General features: G+C 39.0%; 1 protein-coding gene across 3 annotated transcripts in view; it reads left to right on the top strand.

The window, feature by feature from the left end:
• The window catches only part of il1rapl2 (interleukin 1 receptor accessory protein-like 2), a 412,851-nt gene that overhangs the window by 257,659 nt on the left and 129,618 nt on the right, over positions 1-25,574 (top strand). For all 3 annotated transcript variants that reach the window (XM_071457949.1, XM_071457947.1, XM_071457948.1), the window contains exons 3-4: positions 1,245-1,414; positions 2,510-2,613. In XM_071457949.1, coding sequence (XP_071314050.1) covers positions 1,245-1,414; positions 2,510-2,613 — 274 coding nt within the window. The remainder of the gene's footprint in view (positions 1-1,244; positions 1,415-2,509; positions 2,614-25,574) is intronic.

Below are 25,574 nucleotides of genomic sequence, written 5' to 3'. Positions count from 1 at the left end.
TTACAAAATTCAGACGCTGTTCAGTTCTATTCAGACACCATTATCTGTTTATATCCAAATAATGAATTTGTATGTATTTACATCCCTAATCCTCACAGTGGTTATTGCCAGTAGCACATAATAAACAAGCAAATCAAAATAATAAGGATGTGAGGCTGAGGAGGTGTTTTTGAGGGAGATGACAGAGACTTTATTGCTGCGAGGTGGAGGCTGTAACTCAGAGGGAAGGCCTTGTGGAAAGTGTTTGAGGACTGCAGTTAAAACAGAGCACATCTCTGTGAGCCCCAGACCACGAGGGAAAAAAGGACGCCAGAGGAAAAGGAGACAAAGAGGAGGGGGGGCAGGGGCAGGGAGGGTGGAAGTCCATTTGGGCAAGCGCCTTGTCATTTTCTGTCCTGACCTCTATGTCTCACCAGCTCCTGCTTGTCTTTCATCTACAACTTGTTTTCTGTTCGTTCCAGTTGACCTGGTCTCACCCTGATATCCCTGCCACATAATTCCTCCTCCTCTTTTCTCTCTTTTTCATTCCATCTTGACCTCTTCATCTTCTTTTATTTCTCTGAATCTCCACTGTTGTGTCTCTCCCACTTTTTCTGCAATTATCACTCTTTTTCTCTCTTTCAGTTACATTTAATCTACCTGGAGGAGAGCAGTACAGTTATAATTGAAAAGGAGAATGTGTTTGTAAGAATGAAATTAAAAGAAAGGATGAATCAAGATGAACAATGTGTGCCTTTTAAATCTGTCATTCCTTCTGTTTATTCCTGCAACATATATAAAATATTTTGCCTGTGTATCATCTTCTGCTCTATTGTCCCCTCCCCAGAATGCATAAACACACTCTCCAGTTCATATTCAATCTTATATTGCCTTGAAAGTGAAGAACACTATTGCCAAAGAAACAAGAAAAAATTTACTTCCTGTCAGTCACACTCTCCCTCTTTCATTTTCTCTCACATCCCCTCTCTATAATTCTTTCTCCCTGTCAAGCATTTTTCTGTACACTATAAGAAATAGTTCTATATCGTATATAAAGTCTTATGTAAGAGTTTTTGATGATATTTCACTTCCTAACCTGTTTGAGGTTCTAACCTTGTCCTTGGTTTCTATCAATGTTGCTCCCTCCTGCAGTTGAAAGCAGAGAGTTGTTTTTGTCTGTCCACTTTAATATAGGCTGTATCTTGTTTATCTGTCACCACACACTCAGTATTTCTTTCTCTGTCTTTTTTCCCGCCTCCTCACAGTGGACGGATGTATAGACTGGTCAGTGGATCTGAAGGAGTACCATGTTCTGGCAGGCGAACCTGTTCGGGTCAAATGTGCCTTGTTCTACAGCTACATCAGAACCAACTACACCATGGCCACCAACGCCAAGCTGCGCCTCATCTGGTACAAGAACAAAGGAGATGCAGAGGTAAGTCACTGAGTTATATAATAATAATACATACATGAATCAATGAAAAGTTTCTGTCTTGTTATGGGCATCATATGACAAACCCACAGTAAAAATGTAATTGTGATGCTTGTTTGAAATTGTGTGGTACTGTAATTGCCAAAATGTATTAACAATTTTCTATCTATGAACCCTGAATTTTTTAATTTAGTGGAACTCAGTAGCTCTCGAGGGTTCATAAAAAGGTTCATAAAAGTTGTTTCAGTAAGAGAACATTAAAAGTACAAACCTAAACATTTTGTAGATGGGATGTAGATAAAAAAAACAAAACAAACACAACTCACAATTCACCCCGACCTTTGATGTATTATAAGATGTGGACTGGACAGGAGTCAACATTTTGCAAATATTATATATATATATATATATACATATATAAACTTTTGTGGCTTAAAAATTCATAATTAACTTCAGTTTGAGCTGCCAAGTCAACAGATGCCTCTTAAATAACAGCAGTTCATAGGAAAAGGTACTCTTTGGGCTGTGGAGTCTTTCTTTGCAGAATCTGCTTTGGTGCCGTATCTTTTAAGTTCTGGCTCGAGTGCAAGAGGTTGAATGTAAAATGGAAGATATGCTACTTTAATTTGAAAAGTAAATGCAAGATTGAAGGGACTCTACACTGGTCATGATTGTTTCTTTTTGATTATGTCAAATATAAACTGAAGAGAACATGAAATGGCAGTTCTGCATCTTCATTTGAAGTTTGTTGTCTTCAATGTGACAAGGTTGTTGATTACAACCAGTGGGCTTCCTACCAGGTTAAAAGATGAAGGTACAGTAGTCTGGTTGCAGGTTGATCTTATCGTATAACTGTCTTTAGTTACTTTGCACTCGTTTGTGTCCGGCTGAGTAATAGCTAATGCACAGGAACTAGAGAGACTGATAAATCATACAGTGTCCCATGTGCTGCAATAAAAAGTTGTCCCCTTTTTACCAGCATGGACTATATACCCCACTGTGTGTGTATGTGTGTGTATATATGCATACACTGTGCATATGCAAATACATTGTTTCATTTCATAATAAGCTGTGCAATTTTTGCATTCTGTTGTTCAGGAGCCCATCATTTTCTCAGGCCACAGGCTGAGTAAAGAAGACGACTCCATCTGGTTCAGATCTGCTGAAATGGAAGACAATGGATTCTACACCTGTGTATTAAGGTAATCTTTGTACAAAGCCACAAATAGGCCACTTCTGAGTGCATTTTCGCCACTAATTTGGTACTGCCATGAATCAACCCTGAGGTAAAATGACTAACAGCAGGGTTTGGGGCACAACCTAGATTTTTACAAGGAAGCTTGGTTCAGGATTATTTCTGGTCCAGCTGGGCGCATTGTTGATAACATTTTGTGAATATCACATAAACACTGCTCTCTCCAGATGGGAGCTAGGTCAAAGTACACTGAACAAAACACAGACCTTATTTTAGAGTTGCACTTCCAGCACCAGCACACTGGCTTCATAAGACCAAATAAACAGTAAGAAGTTTCCCAACATGCAAACAGAATATTTTTGGCCCGACTCTGACCTGCAGCAGTGCTCCTGGAGTTGCCTCATTTTTGTTGATTTCATCATGGGAGCAACCTTGGAATAGATTTCTGACTCTGTGTGTTCTGTCTCTACCCAGTGGCCCCATTTACATTGCATGGGCAAAAAGCAGAAGTGTTTTTGGCATTTGAATAAAAGGAATGAGGTTTTATTTGAGGTAAAAGAAAAGGGTCCCTCAGTAATCAATATTTTAAAACACAAATGGCTGGTATTTCAAAAAATATGACTATTTTATCATCAACATTTTCAGATTCACTATGAATGTTAGTGTCACATAGGGAGGTTATATTCAAAAAACCATTTGTCATTACTTTATTACATCTGCTGGGGTCTGTTCATTCATTTCAACATTTCTCTTGTTTTTATTGCTGGTGTGTGTGTGTGTGTGTGTGTGTGTGTGTGTGTGTGTGTGTGTGTGTGTGTGTGTGTGTGTGTGTGTGTGTGTGTGCTGCCAATATGGCAATATGGCTGTTGGCACCACAGCAGAATTTGGCCTGAGTCCTACGTGGTGCTTTAGGGAAACGCCTGTGACTTTGTGTGTGAGGTGATACCACAGTGGTGGTGGGGTACTAACAACAGGACAACGCTTACAGTCTTGTTCACCTGCTAGCAGATTGTGTGTGTGTGTGTGTGTGTGTGTGTGTGTGTGTGTGTGTACATAATAAACTGAATGAAACTAAACCCTCTTGCAAACCTGTAAAAAGTAAACATTTTGCTTACAGTCAGCCAATATCCTTCGGGAAGACGCCAAAATCCTTTTTATTTTTGAGTAACTTTGTATCATAACTTCTGTTATTTTAATGGAATAAATAACCTTAAAGGGGCTATTTGTAAGTTTTCTCTGCCACTGAACGTAGTTTCTTGTTAGTGGTAGTGTTTGTCACTACAAGAGCTTCAGCCAGACAAAAGTTATAATACGGCCTCTGAGCAGAGCTACGTCTCCAGGGCAGATTGGAGGATACAGTGAGTTGCTATTGGAAAGTGACAAGATGTGCTGGGGCTAGCTGGTTAGCATGCTAACTTCAGTCGAAGAAAATATGTGATCGAGACAAGAGGTAACCTGAGACAGCTGTTGGTGAGAAAAGGAATGAAGTTTGATCCTGAACTCACAATGTTTCTTCTTCTAGACTGGTAAGTAAACAGCTGTTAATGCTAACGTTGGCTGTGTAGCGATAGCAAAACTTACAAATAGCTCCTTTAAAGATAAAATATCTGAGTGAAAGTTTAACTTTGACAAGCCTCTCAGGCTTTTCACATTATATTCAAGAAACTCTTCACTTTTCAGTAAGAAAAAAGTGAAAGCTGATCTTTGAACAAACAGATTTGATTTGCCCTAATTTCTTTGGCATAAATGATGATTCAGATTTATCACTACGCTTTGATGAAGGAATGAAAAATATTAATATGCACTTACTACATTTTTCCAGATCTCTTAATCAAATGTCACATTCCTCATCAATGGATGGAGACAACTGAGTCAACTTAATGATTAATGATTGATGCAGAAACAAAGAACTATAAGAAGCAAAATATAGTTTGCTTCCACATCAGCCACGATTATACTGCCCAGTAATTAAAAACTGACAGCCAATTAAAAACGAAAGTCATCCAGTGATGATGAAATGAAATCGCATGGTACGACAAGAAAAACAAGCAGTCAGAGGATCCTTCAAATCAACAACATTTCTGGCACATCTGCTGTTGGTTAGTTGTTTATTTTTGGGTTGTTTACGACTTGTCTGATTGTCTGACCCCTTCTGTGTCTCGTCCTGTTATACTGATGTTCCCACATCTTTCCAGTTGCTATTGGTGAGAAGTCAGTACGTCTTCATTACTGATGGATGGAGGATTAATGGTCAAAACTATTAAATCAAGATCCAAGTTGTAATAAACCAGAAATATTCTTTAACCAAAACCAAAGATTGGTTACACCAGGTGAACTTGCTTTGTGCCAAGAATCACAGTATCACCTCTCGATTTGATCCTGCTTGTCTTCCCTCCCTGCATCTGATACCCTCAGCACCTTCACTGTCTCCTGTTTCGTTCCCTTTTCACCTTTCTCCTATCACCTTCTCCCTCCTACTCCCTTTTCTCTCCCACACCTAATCTGCACTCCCTTCATCTCACCAGCTGCCTCCGTCCCTCTACTTCTCCCTCTCCCTCACCTCCTGTTTTTCTTCTCTCTGCATCCTGCTCCTGTTCCATCTTCCTCCCGTTCTCTCTCTCTCTCTCTCTCTCTCTCTCTCTCTCTCTCTCCCTCACTCCTCCTTTTTCTCCCTGGCTGCACACGATTCTCTTTGCCATTTCTTCATCACCCTCCCCCTCACCCTCCCCTCCTCTGCTCTCATCCCACCTCCTTTTCCTGTAAGAGCTTGACACCTATCCTCCTTAATAGGCTCTCTCTCCCTCTCTCTATCTCTCTCTCTCTCTCTTTCTGTCTTTCCCTCGTTCTCCCAGCATGACAACCTAATTAGGGCTTGGTGTCTGTCATTGTCTCAGGGTCTCTTATTAACACACACACACACACAGACACACACATACATATATAGAGGGACAGCACCTCCTATCCAAGTGGAGAGCTACCAACTGGATCATATTATATTACTAGAAGGCTTTGTCTGGAATGTGTTACTATGCACAGCGAAAGCCACAGGGAGAATATATTGTATTTATCGCCCTTGCTCTGATGCATATTGTTGTTGCTATTGTAAGGAAACTGTCATAATTTGCCCTATATGTGAGCCCACTGCCAGCACCCTGAGATAAAAGTCACTTTTTCTGGATTAATTTCACATTTCCTCCTGACACTCAGTGGCATGAGGTGAAGTCAGGTTTATGCAGGGACAATAAAAACATCAGATTAATTTCAGTTGCAGCCACAATTCGCTGAGATAGATAAAAATGGGTGTAATCTTGTATAAAAATGTTACCAAGTTCAGTTTGATGTTTCATTTATCTCCATATGCTGCCAAGGCTCAATGGTGAATCTTCTCTCTGAGATGTCAACTTTATAGGAATTAGTGTGATGCTTCACTTTGACACTCATGCTGCTTTCACATTTTGCAAATGACCAAAAATGGTTTGCCTCAGTAACAGCCATCAATAGTGAATTACATATATTGAACAGTGGTACAACAACACATCAGGATAGCAAAGGAGGCTGCTGTCTTTAATCTATCTCACTGTATCACTGTTTCTACAAAGACCCTGTCTCCTCAAATGACATTTCTATACAACTGAACTGCAACAGCATACTTTTTATAATTGTGACCAGATTATGTTTTGTATTAGCATTAAAAATTAATGTTGTTCATTTATATATTCCACACTTCACAAATGGAGTCATATTGAATGTATCAGTAAAATATTTACAGACTTATTTGTTTTCTGACCGCAGCTTCATTAAACTTGCTTATGGGTATGTTTAGACAGTCACAGCACTTGATTAGGTTTAGGGAAGAGCAATGTCTGGTTTAATACAGAGAAAGTTCAGTCACTTCAGACATACAAGTTTATTAACATTTACTAAAACCACCATCTTTTGCTATAAACTTGCGAACTGCCCCCTCTGGTGTGAAAGTCATGCACCTTGTACGCCCACCATCTACCCCAACCACCTGGTGCCATTAATAAAACTAGCACCTCTTTCATTCACAAAAATACATAAACTACTTTCTGCCACTTCTCCCTGGCATTAGATGTGTCATGTGAGCTAGCCAGAGCCAAAAGATCCATATCCATGGCATGTTTTGGAAATGGGAGGAGAAGTCCCACTTTACATATTTGCATCTAAAGACAAATTTGACTGCCTGTCAGGAATGTACTTTTTTTCTAAATAGTAGCCATCATAACACGTATATGTTTTCATCCTTGCAACATTTATTGTTTTCAAATGGGAAAGCCATCTATATCAGTCTCCATCCCCTGCTGTGCAGTCACTTACCCTGTTACTCTGTCCATTTATGCATTTATCTAAAGAATCCCTCCACTCAACAATCCATCCATCTATCCATCCATCCACCCAACCACTTGTCCACGCCTTATACTTGTCAGGGTGATAGATGTGTGTTTGCTGAGATGTCTATATCATCTCTCCTGAATTAACAAGCTGTGACAGACAGGGCCAAGGGGAAAATGATGAGCTTTTCCACAGACCTGTCTTTTCTACTCCTTCCTTTTTAATTTTTATTTTTTTTTTATTATTACGTTATTCTCACTTTGTCCCTCTCTGGCTTCTCTCCTAGTTTTAATTTGGTGTGTTTGTCCAAAAATTCCATTATGCTTCCCAGTGTGTGTAACCTCAGTTCGGTCCAAGAAACACAGCTGCGTTTAGAGAATGAGGAACTTCTGTTGGTTATGAAAAGATGTTTTTGAATGTTGAATGTTGTTGATATGGTGTAACGCTAGTTTACAGCAGGGTCTCTTCTTTCTTTTCTGTTGTGTCCAGACAATCCTGCCTGGCAAAATGTGATAGAATCCTCTCATGAGTCCACACAAAAGCCATTGCTATGAAGGAAAACAAACCACTATGAGAACTGCTTGTTTTTTCATCTTCTTTCTAGGGTGAAAAATCTAAGTTGAACTCTTAGATACATGATAGAACTCAGTTGGCTCAAGGCAAAATGATTAGAGGACCTTTTTGTGACATCTACAAAAGACCTAGGCTTCTTTGATTCATGAAGTACGCCCTGGGTCTGCCCCAAATTTTGCAGCTGCTGGTAAATGATATGTCCTTCTCTCTCTAAGGTCATCACCAAACCCCTGAAGCTCTCAGACATCCTGCCTTCACTTTGTTGGAACCAAGAAAGTCTAAATAAAAAACAAATATAAGCTGCTGTGTCTTTGGTGAACTCAACTGGTGTTGAGAGCTGTTTGAAAACATCAACACATATGATGCCGATCATAGATTTCTATTTTCTCGACAAGAATCTGTAGCCTGGTTTCAGACAAATGTCCACATATCAAGTTTGTTACAAATGCAGTGCTATGCTAATTAACAGCTTTTCACCCAGTTAGAGTAACAGTCAACCAATCAGAGGTTTGGTGAAGAGATTTAGACTGGGAGCATCATCTTCATACATAGATAGCTATCTACCTAACTACATCCATCAAAAACACAGATATTTACCATATTGACCACAAAATGGTAACAAGCATGGATAAAGGGTTTTTTAAGTGGACTGTTCCTAGCAACCTCTATCACAGCTTCCATGGCAATTTAAAATTACATAGGTGGTTATTTATATGTCTTAACCTTCTCAAAACAAAGTAAAAGATATCCCTCCAAAACTGAAATCAGCTAATTTGAAATACTGCTGGGTTTTTACAGATGACACTGTGCTTTTGGTTACATTTTAGCTTACTGATGGATGGATGGATGGATGGATGTATAACAATGTGAAAATGTAAAAGGATCAGTAATAAGGAACGTATTGTTGTTCTCACCCAAATCTGTATTTCCTCTCGGCTTTATCGAGCTCTGTATTATATAGCTGTATGGCCCGCAGTTATTTTCAGAAAGAAATGCTCTAAAATGCCTAGCTGGTGAACATACTGGTGTATTGAGCAACTAAAGAGGTAGACATTTCCCTCAGGAGTCGTTGAGACCAAAAACAGAGCTACAGTAAAAGGAGAGCGAATATTGGACTTGACATTTATCAAGTGGCCAGAAACACAACTCCACCTGAATGCTAATATTGCTCCATGACTGCTGGGTGTGTAAATGAACAACTGTTTGTTAAAACATTCCCCATATCAATTTAAAAGGTGATGATATATCAGTGTAGTGTTCACAACTTGTTTCTTCTGCCCCCACGTGGCCCAAAAAAAAAGTTATTGCAGGTTTAAAATGATTCTGATGTTGACATAGGTTTTTGAAAACAGGTGCTGTCAGTGTCTTGCTTTCAGCTTGATCCACTTTTTTAAATTATTATTATTTATACTAGCACAAGTGGGACATTTACATGGGACTTGCATCTTTCCTGAGGGCAAATCTCATGGGCATTTCTTGGAGTAATACTCATTCAGTGTATACATGCATGCTGTGCAAGAGGTCATAAATATGGAGTTTGGATTCACGATGGTGGGATCTGCATTTTCTAATACCCAGTAACTAATAGAAGCAAATAGAAGAGGACAGACGATCATATAATTGAGCAGGCAGGTCTTTTAAAATATAATGAACCTGGATTATCTAAAAGAAAACATGTGATGACTTTTGGTTTAACCATTCTGGGTTGTTTATGGTTGTGTAGTGGCTGTAAAAATGAGTTTTTCCATCTTCTTATAATGTTTTCTGTGGAATAACATGCTCCAGGGCATATTGCTGCCCCCACCCCTGCAGTTGTAACATGCTTCATTTCATATGGAATGTGGGGATCTGTCTGTTGCCTGTTGATTTTCAAAACACTGCAGATCCCTTGTGTCTGTTGTAGTGTGTGGGTTTGTATGAGCTGGAAAGGGAGTACAACCTGGAGAGACCGTTATAAAACCAAAGGTGAACAAGCATTAAAGGTGGAGTGACATTCCTTCTCAGGAGACCATAAGTGGAAAATAACATTGTCTGAGACACGAGGCACAGAAAAAGAGAGATGTGCACAGGGAGAAGGCAAAAGAAATGAAAGCAGGTGGGTGGGGAAGAGATAGAAAAAGGAGAGGGTAAGAAGAGAGTCAAGGAGAAAGTAGTTAAATTGGAGGAATGGGGAGAAAGGGTAAATAGATGGAGAGAAAAACAGGGGGAGGGTACAGAGAATGCTGAATTGTTCATAAAGAAGGAGGGAATGGTAGAACGAGATGGAGGAATGGCTGGAGGAGAACAGAAAAGCAAAAATCCATTTTCTCTGCAGGTATAAGGACCTCAGTAGGGGGAAAAGGTATGCTGCGACTGTCCAAGACCCTCTGTACACCCACTATGATTAGGACACCAGTAAACTCACACACACACACACACACACACACACACACACACTACTTAGAAAGAAATAGATACACACAGTGAGAGGTCTCAGTTTACTTTTGAGGCTGTAACGCTGTGAGAAAGAGTTTGCACCAAACCTCTATCCTGCAACACTCAACCTTCTGTGAGGGTTGCGCAGGAAAGGAATCAAAACATAGATGGACACACACGCACACACACACACACACACACACACACACACACAGAGAGAGAGAGAGGGCAAAGAATGAGAAAGACAGGATAGATAGAGAGAGAAGGACTCTGAGAGAGCAAAATAATGAGTGTTAGATTGTGAACAAGGTAGCGTGAGATGAGAGATTTCATGCCTCTGGTTTTGCCTTCTCTTCAACACATTGTATTAGATGGAGATATAACCTGCTTTATGTGTGGGAAAATGAGTGACTGACCAGCTGAAAAGCTGGCTGGCCTCTGGGATTGTGGGTCTGTGAATTGATTGGCTGGTTGATTGGGCGAGTGGTTGTTTCGTTTGGTAACATCTTGGCAGGATGATTAGCTTGGTAGGGTTGGTGGCTGGTTGGTGCCTTGGCAGGGTGGCAGAAAGACTGACCTGCTGGCTTGTTGGTAGAATGGGTGTTAAAGTGGATGGTTTTCTGGCTGTTTGACTACATTGTTAACTGTCTGATTGGTTGTTGGGCTGGCTGGTTTCGCTGGCCATCTGAGCTGTGTTTGTAAAGCAGGTTTACTGTGTGGCTGGCTGCTTGATTGTCTGGCTTATTGACTCAGTTAGTGGGAAGGCTGTCACCATCAATTGCTTGTTAAAACATTTTAAAATGGCGCAGGAACTTTTCCAATGGCCCACTAACCATTTCAGGAACTCAGAAACCTTACCTATGAGTCTGAATTTAAATACATTCAAATACATACCTTGTGGCTGCTACAACATGTACACATTCAAACAGTAAGCAAGCACTGGTTGCCTGGTAGGACAAAAGACTTTCTAGTTTCCGCTGGAGAACTTGTTAGGTCCTGCATCTGGATTGGTGCACTGGAGCTGGTTTGCAAGGACAGGGTTGAACTTTCTGGTCAAAAAGGGGCAAATGTTGACATTTTCCTCACATGCAACTTTTTGTTCTTGTGTTTATAATAATCACCATCTCTTCATCAAAGACATGTAGTGGAACATTGTTATATGTCTGCATAAAACTCTTGGAGATGAGTTTAGGGTGGGCATGTGAGCCATAAGTAACATTGGAGACCACAGCTTCCTTCATGGTTCCTACCATCAGTCAATTCCCTAAACATAACAAAGCCTGTACCTTAAAGATGGCAGATCAGACAACTCATATGGGCAATTTTTAAAAGCACTGACAAAAAACTAGTTTACCGTTTAGGTAGGACACATTTTTGTTAGATGGCTTGATGACTAGTTGCATGGCTAATGATTTGGTGGACTATACTAAATAAACTGCAGTCTGTCTATTGAAATTTCACGATCATTATTCCATCTCACATTCCTTGAAGCAGTGTCCCCTATTTGCCATTGTTGATGAAGTCAAATGAAAGGCTGAATTCTCATTTCCTATTTTTTTCACTGTCTTCCTCTTTTTCTCTCTCAACTATTCCCCTGTGATATTTCTAGTAAGCCGAACCACCTGTCTCTCTTTGCAATAGAGGATAAATCTACCCTCTGTGGACACTCTCACACAAGATACACACACATAGTTGTCACAAGGGTGTTTTCTAATGCCAGCCAACTGTTTAACCTTTCTCTTCATCAGATTAACAGACTGGGAGCATGAGATAAAGACAGCAAGTGGAACGAAGAAGAGACAAAGAGATGAAGAGACAGAGTGGAAGAGAAAAATACAATGACAGTAAGAGAATAAAATAGAGAGTAGGCGAGAGCAGAATAGTAGCAGAGAAGGGGAGAGCAGTCATTTGAAGTTTCTTTGGCAGTCCTCTATGACTTGGCAGCCACTGAGTTGGTACCGCACTCTTGCCAGTGTGGGCCAACATGTGCCAGTGCATGCCAACTTGAGCCAATGCCTGCTACCCCTCAGTCTTTTGGAAAAAAAAAAAAAAACAAAACAGAAAAGTAGGCCCTGCTTTTGACACTTTGATGTTCAAGGGGTTTTAAGGTGTTCTGAAATGTGATCTGACTTGGTGGAGATATGGAGGAAAGGACAATGACAGAGAAAGGAAGGAGAAAGGAGGGCAGGGGAGGAGGTGTGAAAACCAAGCAACTTGTGTGTTAGAGTGGTCTTGTGTTAGAAGAACTGCTCTGTAAAGTTAAGGAGGTAGTTTGATCCCCACAACATCAGCAGCCCTCATCTAAGTGTCCTTCAAGAAGACATGGATAATCATACTCACTCATTAAAGGCATACTGGGCGTGATTTTACCTCTTGAAGTAGCATGTTATTACTTTGTAATGCTCAGTCGCTGATTGTGGTTTACATTTATTCATTTGTCCTAAGTGGTGTACAAAAAAGATCCGATCTAAGCCTTCAAGAATTAGTGCCACAACACAGGTGTCTCAAGGTTGCAGGAGCTTAAGGTCGCAATTAAATGTTTATTGATAAAGAAATAGAGAGAGATAGAGAGAAGGTGCATATCAGGTGAGTATGTACTCTGAAGAGGAAGGTCTTCAAGTTATGAGGGACTTTAAGCAGCGATGGTGGAAAGTGGACGTGTATGACACAGATTCTATCTTGACATTTTCTACCATTGCAGCCCACCTGTCTACTACGGGAGCACGACTGGTTTGCCATTGTAGATACGTTTGCTGCAACGGTAGGGAGTGTTGAGAAAGAACCTACGTCATACACATCATGCTGTAGCTGTCTCTTAAATCGTCACTGCTTAAAGGCCCTATGTTAATTAGAGAGGAATTCAGCTTACCTGAAGGAGTAGGGTAGATTTCTTGCCTCGCAGTGACGGTAGGTCTAGTCATCATTCAGTCATTGTTGATTATTGAAGCTGACATAGGAATAGCCTTGTAATTATAAATTTTGCCAAAACCTCAATCAATGTGTTTTTGTGTACTTACAATCTGTGCATGTTGCTATTGTCAAAATTTATACCAGATATAATTCATACATCAACAAAGCTATATCATTAACCATCAACAACACTGGAAAGGTATGTGAAAGAATGTAATGAATGAAATAAATTAAGTAACTTTTATAGAAAAAATAAAATACTCTTGTAGATCAAGGTAAAGGTAACTTTTCAGACGTTTGCGTAAGAAATTGTTCAATCCCTCATTTTTAGTAACAAGTCGTAGAAGTGTTACACATGAGAAACCACAGTATAGAATTAATACTTCATGTATAGCTTACAGTGCTTGGTGCAGCAGTTGCACACAATGTAAATAAAGTCCAAAGCCTGGGTAAAGAAAAACAACCTGCCTTTACAATTTAAGTGAGCATTGTGCAACAGTCTGTACTTTAGCTGTAATGAAAAAAAAGCTGTTGTAGCTGTCTATAGGTAATGTAGGTAAGGTGCAAAAAAATCCACGAGCCATTAGTCATCATGAGTCCTTGTGTGTAGCAGGCTTACAGCTTAGAGGTAGAAGTTCTGAAGTCTATTCATGTGAACTGCTCCTTGGTTTACTTAGGTCACTATGAAAGGGACAAAAAGGTGACCACAGAGTATTTGAATGTAATACAGTGGTTTAGGAGGACATCCGATGCTTTTCTTCCTTTTAGGGATTGATTGAAAAAGGGGAGATAGCTCTTCTGCTTCAGACCAATGGATGGAGACACTATCATCACCAAGGTTATTCGCCTCTATTGGTCTCTGTAGCTCTCTGGCCTCCATGCTGGACGTAGCTTTCCCCAGTGATCCAGACCTTGGCCGGATGGAAAGAAACATTGTAATAGTGAGATATGTATGGTATAGTAGGCTACTGAGAAGAAGGTAAAATTAGAAGCACTCTTATTAGATGAACTCCACTCAGCTATCTAAAAATACATCACTCCCTCAGCTTAGTTGTAAAAAAAATTGAGTGGGTGCATATGCCATGATCAATCCAAGCATACACTAACGGTACTGTGAAAGAGAGAAAGAATAATTCTGGAAAAATGGAAAAATTAGCCAAACACTAAACCATACTTCATTTTAACACACTCGCATGGCATTTGATTGTACTGGGAGAATACACATGATTCAATAACACTGTTCTATGGTGTAAAAGAGCTAATGTCTGCTGATCTGCTGGGTCTCGAGGTCTTGAGTACAGACGAAAGACGTCAACAGTTAACTGTAATAACGTTGTCATTTTGTAACCTAATGACCGTGACAATCCGCTGTTATTGTTAACACTCGTTAAGTTAGGTAACAGAAATTTTGATTTGCAGAACCAATTTTAAAACACAATATTATAATTTTTTACCAGTTATATACAGTCTATGGTTTTACCACAAGATGTGACACCTACATCCGTGCTAACACTGTGTGTAAGCTAACACGGTAACTTCCGTTACAACATTACATTACCCATCATGTGTGTAATATTTTCCAAATGTGGAAATGCATGCAGTTAGCTATTACAAGTACTTTAACACCAAACGACTGACTGCGGATTCGCACGGAACAGCCTAGAGCCTTGCACAGTCCGTCAGGTAGCTGGTGTAGGTGGGTGTGCATAATGGCCTTGTTTTGTAGGTCAGATCCACCCCTCAGCCCTCCTCAGCTCCACCCTCTTCTCCAAATATGGTTTCTTCTGGTTTCAAAAAATCAAGATGGTGACTGCCAAATTGCAGTCCAGACAAAACAGCAATACTCTAGAGTTCTCAGAACTACTACAGCACAGTAAAGAGTAGAAAAGTAGAGTAGAACAAAGATGAAGTTATTGAGTTGGCTCAGTTAGGCAACTAAAACTCCCTTAATCTTAAACTTAGATTAAGGGAATATCATGGTAGCGATTAATGATTAAAAAAGAAAATGTCACCCAAAGGTCTTTGACAGGAAACAGCCTATGGTAACCTGTCTGATGTCTGTCTGTTAGTCTGATGCACTACACCCCGTCCACCAGCCTGACTTCCACTTTCTTATTCTCAGCCTCAGTACTTAAAGGACAACCCACACATTTTTAAGTGCTGGATCATTCAATACAGATGAGATGAGATGAAATAATGTGCTGTTTATTGATGATGCTTTCACTATTATTTCAAAATGCTGAAGGGATTTCTTATCAACCCTTTGGCAAAAGCTGTAGGAACACATGCAAGTGTTAACATTAAGTGAAACATATTGTTCACTGTTGTGTCTGTAATAGTAATGACATGGCCAAAGAGGCCATATGCAAACAGCTAATAGCACCATCCAAATGATCCTATACTGTATGTATACATCACACTTTGTCACTTATATCAATCATTTAAGAGTTACACCAGGGGCACTTTGTAAAGGCAACACCACTGTTGCAGGTATGATAGAAATCCAGCAGTACTCTGGGTTCTAAAGTCCAGGGCTGAAACCCATCAGTCGAACAAGTCGTTGTTTTCATTTCAGTTTTCTGCAGAGCCCAGCACGCTGTCCTTAGTTGCCAATCAGCTTATTGACTCATTGGAAGTATAAAAATGGTCTTTTACCTTCCATTTAACACAGCATTAATTAACACTATAGTTCAGTGTCTAGAACTGACATTGTTGCATTGTATGAGCTCAATTAATATGAATGAAATGACAGATTTTGTGAAATTGTATACACTATAAGTGTTGAGATACATAATTAGTCAAATGTGTAAATGACAAATGTTATGAGGCAGCCACTAGAAAGCTCCATAATCTCTCTGCTTTACATAAACAAACTGCTTTGAAGTTCAGTGACGTCCACATTGCAGCACAAACACATATGCACATAAATGTAAACTCAGTAAATTAACTTAAACAGTTCATCACAGGCATAATTCATAGAAATCCAAGCCTGCACAACAACTTCATTTTAAATAAAGGCCTCGGGATAAATGCACTCAGTACTGCATACAAATGATGCACACACACACATACTCAGTGGTTTCACCTTGGCCAGGTGAGTATAGATACTTTTTTCTTCACACATATATTTTCATGCTGTGTAACCCAAGCTAAACTTCTCACTACGTGTGTTTTACATCTTCAGTCATTCATAACCAAAAATAAATATATAGGCTGGTGTCCATATGACATGCTCTAATTTTCCACTTTTCAAAATGGACAACTGCCCCGGGACCCCAGACCCTTAGGGGCTCTGAAGGTTCTGGATTTACTGTGTGGCAATTTATGGTAATTTCATTGGCAATTTGTTCGTATAGTATGTGTAGTGTATAATGTATGCACAACTAAAAAACATTAACTGAAATGGGGCCTTCCACCTTGCCTCATCTTGATACCCAATATTGTAGAAGGCCTTGAGTTAGAATCTACTCTAATATCTTTTAATTAGGGTATTTATATAATATGCAGGGGTCCATGGGATTCCATAGCTCACTCTTGCTCCGGGTGTCCAGTTGTGGAATAATCCATCCGTGCTCATCAAAACCCTTCTCATCAAACACTTACTAACAGTGGGACACAACATGAACACATAGACTATCAATTCTTCTATATTGCTTTTACATATTTCTGTATTTCTATGACATGTTTTAAAGGATATAGGATACTTGGGGAGTTTGTAAAATGAAAAAAACAAAATGGTCAAAACACCTGATATCCCCTAAATGAATTGGGTACCACTTTACAATAAGACTACCCATATGAAGGATTTATAAATGGTTTAATAGCACACTTTTCATACATTGATGCAGACTCACTATTTGGCAAGATCAACTTAATGCTTACTACTCATTAATCTTACCAATGAGTTACTACCATTTATAACTGGTAAAAGGGAGCCTTATAGTAACTAATTAATAACAATGATTTACACTTTACAATAAGGCTTCCTTTTATCAGTTAAAAATGTGAGCAACTCATGAATAAATGGTTGTAAAAGAAGCATCTCAATTTTAATATCCACTGTGCATAACAATCTGATGGCATATGTCATAATAACACCTGTGATTATAATGAGGATGGGTATTGATAGCATGTCAAGGTAAACAATATTGCAAAGATCTTAGACTATGAATCTGGTAATTTGATATGTTAATTTGATACACTAAATGAAACTTTCTGACCATTAAGATGTGCTGAAAGTGGTTCATTGCTAGGAACTGAACAAACACCTGATGAAGCAGATGGGTGAGAAAACAAAGAAAGTTAGGTAACTAATTATGAGACTTAACAATATAGATAAATGTGCTCTCACAATCTGGCAAGCAACAGCTCACTGCTGCCCTTTTTATCTAAGGTGTTGTAACACCTTATAAATGTGTTAACAAGCTAATTAATGATCTAGTTATAAACCATCCATAAATCCTTTATAAGGGCAGTCTTATTGTAAAGTGGTACCATGAAGGGAAACACAATCTACTGTCATCAGGCTGCTGGTTTATTTTATTTGTATGACACAAATATTACAGCACTCACATTAAAATGTAAAAACAGAATGAAAACGTTGCAATTAAACACTGGTGCCATAGGTTTGAGAAGTCTCAGATGTCCATTATATCCAGAGTAACTGTCTTAACATTACTATTGCAAATGAAATTTCAGATGAAATGTAATGTTTGCAGTAGCCATAAAGTGCAGTTAAATTAAGTTCAGGCAGTAGTGTTACAGTCAGAACAGCAGGGACCACCCTGACCTCAGCTCCATATGGTCTGGGCTCAGCCCCAGACCCTGTCTACTCCTAGAAACACCCCTTTGGCCAATCAGTTCAGTTTACAGGTGGACTCCACTCAACTTCAAGACACATCTCAAGGATAATTAAAGCAAACAGGATGCACCTGAACACCATTTTGAGTGCCATGATAACTGAGAGACTTCAGTTATTGTTCTTTAATTTCTTTTTTAATATTCTTTTCACTTTGTCATTATGGATTACTGAGTGTAGATTGATGAGCAAAAATGTCAATTTTAACAATTTAAAATTAAATCTACAATACAATAAAGATTATTGGATCAGAGTACCTTCTTAAGTCACTGTAGCTTCTCTTAGTGATGCAGTGCATTACTGAATGTTTAATGGTAAACGACATGACCATTTATTGTTATGGCCAGTATAGCATACTGTAAGTTTTAATATGGGTGGCTATAGGAGAAATTAAATACCATACCATTAGTAGACTTTGCTTTTCAAGTTTTATTCATTCCAAAAAGGCATGTGAACACAGTTATGATGAGTTATGAAATTGGAAGATGTCTCTTTTTTTTTAGCACATTTTGAGTTAGTTGTGCATCAAGACTGGTTTGGTATTTGCACATGCACCTGCATGTTGCTCGACTAGTTTTTATACCAAAAAAAATCAATCTTGAGAAACCAAAGACCAAACATGTCCCATTATGTTTTCGTTGTATGTTTATAGTAAATGTAGATAAAGTGATCATTCTGGTATGGGCTGTCCATAGACACAAAGGTAAAGTTGTTGCTTATCAGTAGTGACATGTATTGATCTGTTCTTCAGAGGGTGAGGTTGCTGACCTTACACATAAAGGAATATCAGCACTCAAGTGGAACATACACACACTCACTCATGCCTTTGCTTTTACACAGTGCGCTGACACTTGGCCAAAAATGGAAGAGTTCATGAATTACTTACACACAACACACAGACATACAATATCCAACAAGCACAAATGCACAAGCACAGTGCACACACAACATGGAACAAACATTATGTCCGGTGGTTGCTGCCTGGATATGTCAGTGAGTTGACAAAGGCTAGTGTGTCTCTCGGAGAGTATGTGTGTGTGTGCTGTTTGATTTGTGAGTGTATTCTCTTTCGTAACTTTAATTATCAAAACAGTGCAATTATTTTTTTGTGAGTTTCAAGTGCATTTTGATGCAATTTTGTTTTTTTCTTTTTTAAATCAAGAAATCTTAAAAGGACCAAAGGACTTTTTTAATCATTATAAAATGACTCACAATTGTACCCACTGTTGTAATGAATAAATGTCTCCAGTACCTGTGACTTAATCATAGTTTTCTGAAAAAAACTTCAACTCATTTATTATTCATTCACTTTTAATATCATAAAATTTCACTGATAAAAGCATATTCATTGCTGCCATTCAGTGGAAAATGCCTGAATTAAACACTGAAAAAAGCTCTGCACAAGCAGCATTTGCTACATTACCTTGTTAATGTAGCATATAAAGCTTTTCATAGGCTAATACATGCATCCATACACTGTATATAAGCATTTGTGTTGAGCAATGGCAAACCATGAGTATAACAGCAAAGCTTTCAACCAACCAACCAACCTCCCCAGTCCCTTCCTCCCCCCTTGACTTCTGGCAAAATTAAAGTTTACAGTCGACATTCATTCCTGGATGAAATGATTCTGGTGGTCACCAGTTCTGATCGGCAGTGATGTAAACATGACTCACAGTGAATGCGCTAACTTTCCTGCCTTTTTCATGCTTTGACATCTTTCAGAACCCAAACACTGCCACCTTCCACTGAGAGTGAGATGCAGTCAGGGCTGCACTTAATAAGTTTTAAAAACACGTAACCACTGACTGAAGCATCTCATACGGAGTCTCCAATACTTACAGAAGCACCAACCCGGGGATGAAGTTCAATGCAGCTCATTCTTTTCATCTTGGTTGCTAGCAACCAGTTTAAGCTTGTGCAAAACAGTTAAACTGTTCAGTTCATTTTACAAACACCCTGAGCACAAAAGAATAATTCATTCAGATCTACCACCATTATAAACCAGCAAGATGGCAAAACGGTGGCAACTCCCTACCTTTGAAGAGGTCATGAAGTCCCATTGTCTGCCTATTCCTCTATTATTTATATTTCTTTAGTGCATAAGGGTCCAGAGATTAAAGGGGTTTTTCATAAAAGGATTCCAAGTTGTGAATATTGTCCTGTGAAGTTGATTGCAAACCATCTGTGCAGAAACTCCTGTCTGACTGACTGAAGTTGCTGATCTGCAAGGTTATATCCATGTACAGAAAAAGATAAACCCCATGAGACAGCTTTTGCCTTGAGCCTTAGGAAGGCTGAGGGCAGTGATTTTTGGTCAAAATTGGTTAATTCACCTGCCACTTTCTAAACAAACACATGCTGCTATGGGGGCTTCAGGTCTTCTGTCCTGATTATGAAGTCCTAACTAATGAGTGAGCCAGTTAATCCTTTCTCTGGCTATGCAACAAAAAAAGAAATATCTGATTGGATAACTCTATTTCCATGGTTTTAGGACAGTTTAACAGTTTAATTTCTGAAGCAAACGTGATTAGAAAATGAGGCTATAATTAGAAATAGATGAGAATAATTATAGAACAAGAATTAGAAGAGAATAATTATCAAATGAAAAAGATTAAATGTAGCATTTAAAACATGCTATGTTTGGCCTTCTCTGAAGGCCTTAAAGGCCCTTAGGGTTTCCCACTGGTGTTGAGATACCTGCACGCACAGAAATGTGTATGTGCTTGTGTGTGTGAATGTCTCAGCAGGCGCAGGTGTCCGTGCTCTCTCTCTCTCTGCCTGTTAGTTAGATTGATAGTCAAATTAATCTGCAGCTCCATCCAGGTATACACGCTGCCTGCTGGCCAGGATACATCCCCCTCTATTAGCGCCATAATTCAACGCACCCTCCAGCAGCCTGCCCTGATCATAGGAGGGTAATTGCAGGGAAGGTGAGCTTGATTTATTGACGGAGAGGATACGGTGGATTATAAATTGATTTGGAGATTAATTTATCGCTCATTTTGCATCTTAGATAATTGGAATTTGTGTTTTTGGGAGAGTGCTCTGCGGCAAGCACAAACACACACACACACACACACACACACACACACACACACACACACACACACAAATAGTACACAAATCTGAAATATTAGCGGTCAGCCAAAGTGCAGTGCGCCTAGAGTTTTAGAAGTGATGCTGCATTCCTTGAGGACACTTTGGAAACGATAGTGGACCATGTAACAGATGTACAGCAATCCCTTCAAATTAGGATCAGAGTGTAGCAATGAAAAAATCATTACAGCCTCAATACATATGCTGTCTTTGTGCCAGTGTGTCTCAAATGGCACTTTCAACATGAACTTCTGAGATGGGGGCTACAACAATGGAGAAAAACAAATCAAATTAGTAGACTGTTATCATTTGTAGAAAGTTCCTGTAATAACTTACAATTAGAAAATATAATTTTATACTGTAACTATAAATTAAAACTTTCAATGTACAGAATATCATATAATTTTAATTTGTTTTCATTTTCAGTTGATTTGCCTGTTGTGTTTCCAGTTGCATTGAAAGATGTTTCGTACACCTGGCATCTGTTTCAGCTTGGCAGCACATTCCTCATGTGCCTGAATAGATGCACATAGGGAGTCATAAACACGCCCATAAGCACATACCAGTAAGAGTGAAATCCCATGTTTTATTCATAACTGTCTTCAAATGCAAATACAGGCGTCCACCTCCGCCCTTTCTTTGCCATGTTACAAAATAACAAGCCACATGCAACAGACAAGACACACACAAACACTGGTGTGTGTTTGTGTGTGTGGTGTGTGTGTGTGTGTGTGTGTGTGTGTGTGTGTGTGTGCATGTGGGCATGCACTAGACTTGAATTTAATGTAGAGACTTGCCGATAACAAAAGGGTTATGAATGTCACTCACTCACTTTAGAAGCAGAATGGCGCCCACAAATCTTTTGTTTCACCTTTTAAATCTCTTTTTTCACCTCATTCATTTGAGGACGCAGCTTTACTGGACACATTTTACTGGCATTAAATTGCCACCCAAGAGCTTATTTGTAAAGCATGTTTGTCGCAAAAGTCCTGCACAGAGCAGCAGAGGACACACATCAAGAGAACCATGAGATAGGATTTGTCAGAAGAGTTGGAAGTGTTGATTTCACAACTAGAAAATAATGAGCAAACACATTTGGGCATGAAAATGTCCACACACACGATGTATATTTGGAATGCTTTCAGTCATTTATCTTACAGTAGACCTATGAAGTGGGGAATACACATTCTTGACAAGAGTTTGATGAGAAGATCTATACCACTCTCCAGTCTACATCTTAAAAATAAAGCTGCAAGCAGCCAGCTAGCTTAGCTTAGCCTAGCCTAGCATTAAGAATGGCTACAAGGGGAAACAGCTAGCCAGTCCAAAATCTGCCTGCCAGCTCCTCTAAAACTCATTAATGGACACATTAAACTGTATGATGTTTGCTTAACTGTGTCTGGCTGAGAAGTAGTTCCTCACATTTACCCTCCTAAAATCACAATGTGTTCTTTTTACAATTCAAACAAATGAGATATAATATGTTAATAGGTGAGCTTTAGAGGTGCTGGTTCCTGTGGACGGAGCCAGGATTGCTGTTTTTACCCATTTCAAATCTCTGTTTTAAGCTAAGATAACCAGCTACTGGCTTTAGTTTCATTTTTACCATATAGTCATTGAGAGTGGAATTAATCTTACCCTCGACAATAAAGTGTATGGAAGTGTATTGCCCAAATGTCCCCAAAATGTCAAATTATTCCTGTAGTACTAAGTTTATGCAGAGGGCAATACTGCACTATGCAAATTGCACTAAGAAGAATGGGCCATGTCAAGTCTTGTGTAGTCAGAGTTTAACTCAGCCTAAAAAATTGTAACAAGCTGCCCCTCCTTTCTTTTAATTGAGTGAACTGACCCATTAATATTTCTGTCCTTACTGGCCGACACTGACACTTTATTCTCGTGGATGAAATGATCCTATTATCCCAGCTTATTTCTCAATTACACACTTTATTTCCTACAGACAGTGACAAGCCTAGGTACAGTAACTAGCGTTGTTGAGAACAGATTAGATTCCCAATAACTTGGACATGTGTCCCATCAATGATCCTGATAAATTCTATAAACTAAGCTGCTTTGTTGGCCTGCAAAGTGTGCGTGCCTCATAAAAATGAAATAACCTGAGGCAATGAAATGCAAAGACATCTTTAATAAGATCAAGATGATTCATATATATCCTAATATTATATATTAAGTCTGTCGTTCAGATCTTTGCTCATTGCTCTGTGTCCTCCAGCCATTTTCTTGTCTGCTTAATAAAGTGCTGTGCCAAATGAATGTCCTGCACTCTCCTCTTGACAGATATTCACATTAGCAGTTGTCTTCAGGGATGAGATGTTCCATTAATAGCTTTCATTTACAGGAGGATTTCTTTTTAATTTGTAGAAAACATAATTGTGAAATAAAAAAAATCTTCACCACAAAGACCAACTCTTAGCAACACAAAATTTAAAACAAACTTTCAAACATGGAAATTAGTTAGCACTTCTGGTCCCCTCGTCCCAAAGTTTTTTTTCATGGGTTTTTGGTTAGATGACTGAAATAACATAAGCTCAGGACATTTTCACATTTTATTCTACATAAAGTACATCAGTAAATACCCCTGTTGTGGTTTCTTTAAGCTTTTACCTCTACTTAAAAAATGCCAGTTGCTAACAAGTGGCAAAATGAGACTACAAAGGTTGTCGGGGACATTAAACATCATCATGCCGAACACATAAACTGATCTACTCACCAGTCCTCTAAAGCCTGGTTGTGTTTATACTTGCATATATGTAAGTATAGCTATAAACTATTACTAACTTTATAAGATAAGTCTTTTATAGAGGAGGTAAGGGCTAAATCAAACTACAAGTTGGATGTTTAGTAGTGGTGATGATTATGTAATGTGACTGTGGTGTAGTTTGTTTTTGCCTTTTACTTCTAGTGATTGTATTTCTGCTTTAAAAATCATTAAAGTGCTGTTGAAAACAGAAATCAGAAAACAGAAAATCTTGAAAATAATATTTTGACATTTTTGGAAATATGACTATTTGCCTACTTGTTGAGGATTAGCCAAGAAGATTGATACCTCTGACCTATGTGTATGCCAAATACAATTAGAAGACTATACCCAGCAACCACTTAGCTTAGCATAAAAGCCAGACAGGTCTCGTCATCACCATAAGCCAGCTTTGGGAAATCTGCTCCCGGCACACAGTCCACCATAAAACCTCAACTTGTCAATTTACATTTGTATGAATTGTTAATTAGTGAGCTTTGAAAATGCTGATTGTTGGATTTGTTATCTTTGGACAGAGGTAAGCTTAGCTAAGCTAACTAGCTGGCTGGAGCCTTATCTTAAAGACTTGAAAGTGGTATTGATCATATCATCTAGCTTTGCCTGATATTTGTAAGATTTGTTATCACTGTATCGCTAAAGTAAGCATTAACATCTGTTTACTTATAATAAATCTTGCGAGTTCAGCATCAACCTTGTTTCTTTACTCACTAAGCTGTCTCCAGCAGTGGAAAGCAACCCTTTTGTTTTGCTTCTATTTCTATCACTTATTTTCTTTTATTGAGGTTAGCATGCTAACCAGCTAGCCTGGCCGATTCAGACTGTCTTGTCCTGTTTGAATACTGAGTCACAGAGTAGCATCCGGTCTAGCTCTGCTCAGAGGGCGTATTATAACCTCTTGTCTTGCACGCAACAAGGGGCAAAGCTATTACCATTACCGGTAAGTGAACAGCTGTTGGTGGTAACGCTGCCTATGTAGCAATAGCAAAACTTACAAATAGCCTGGTTAAATATTTTGGATACATACAGTGACAGCATTTCAATGTGCAGTTAAATAAAAACCTGTCACCACACTGTCCAGGACAATCGTGGCTGCTTTGTCTGGATAATTTACATTCTAATCTAATCCAACATCTGCTGCAGGTAAAATCCAGGAGCAATGCTAAAAATGCGTCACTTGGCAACGAAGCTGATGAATTTATTTCAAACATCTTTCATTTCTTGGAAGAAGACAATTTAAGGAAAATATATGTGAAATGATGTAATTTTATTTTTGATGTACCCTCTTTCATTCCACTCCATCTGCTTTTTCTTTAATTAGTGATTTCCCAGGATTTCTGAAACAAAGGGCATGAACATAACGTTGTGGGTGGTATGTAATTAACTTAAGGTTAGCTGGAATCTGTTGGATATTAATTTTCACTGTATGTTCTTCCTCTTCCAACAATCCCAAGTATTTTCAGTGCTGGGTATTTCTTGTTTGCCTTGCAGGTAATTGGCAATGGAAAAATGATATCAGATTTCCAACATCATGGCAACTTCATTATTTTAGGTGCAAAGACCTTTTTTGTGATTAAAGCACAGCACACCACAAACTGTGCAGCTCTAGCGGGGAGACCATTTAATACTTTGGTGTCTTTTACTTCAGGGGAATCTGACTAACTCAAGCATTTAAATGTATTCTACACAGCACCAGATATGAATACACACCCACACACAGTCACGATTTGCATTTGTAAGAGGCGCACAGCGTGCACTAAATGCTTCTGACACAGCGTTTGCATTGCAGTCCAATTGAATCGTCATGTTTATAGTGAGATGTGCATAATACATTTCTTCTTTACGTAGATGCTGTTTTTACTATTTAGCATTTGGCATCTGGTTTCTGGGTTGGACAGGCAGAGGGGGAGAGACCATGAGAGAGGCTGACACGGCAATGAAAAAGAGAAGAAAACGTGAAAGGACACAGCAGAAGAGAGGGAGA

The sequence above is a fragment of the Trachinotus anak genome, unplaced genomic scaffold, assembly GCF_046630095.1.
Source record: "Trachinotus anak isolate AG129_WGS33_773 ecotype Australia unplaced genomic scaffold, CSIRO_AGI_Tana_v1 ptg000021l, whole genome shotgun sequence".
Lineage (NCBI taxonomy): Eukaryota > Metazoa > Chordata > Actinopteri > Carangiformes > Carangidae > Trachinotus > Trachinotus anak.
Note: the sequence above shows the minus strand (reverse complement) of the source record. Positions and strands in the feature narration are given on the sequence as shown.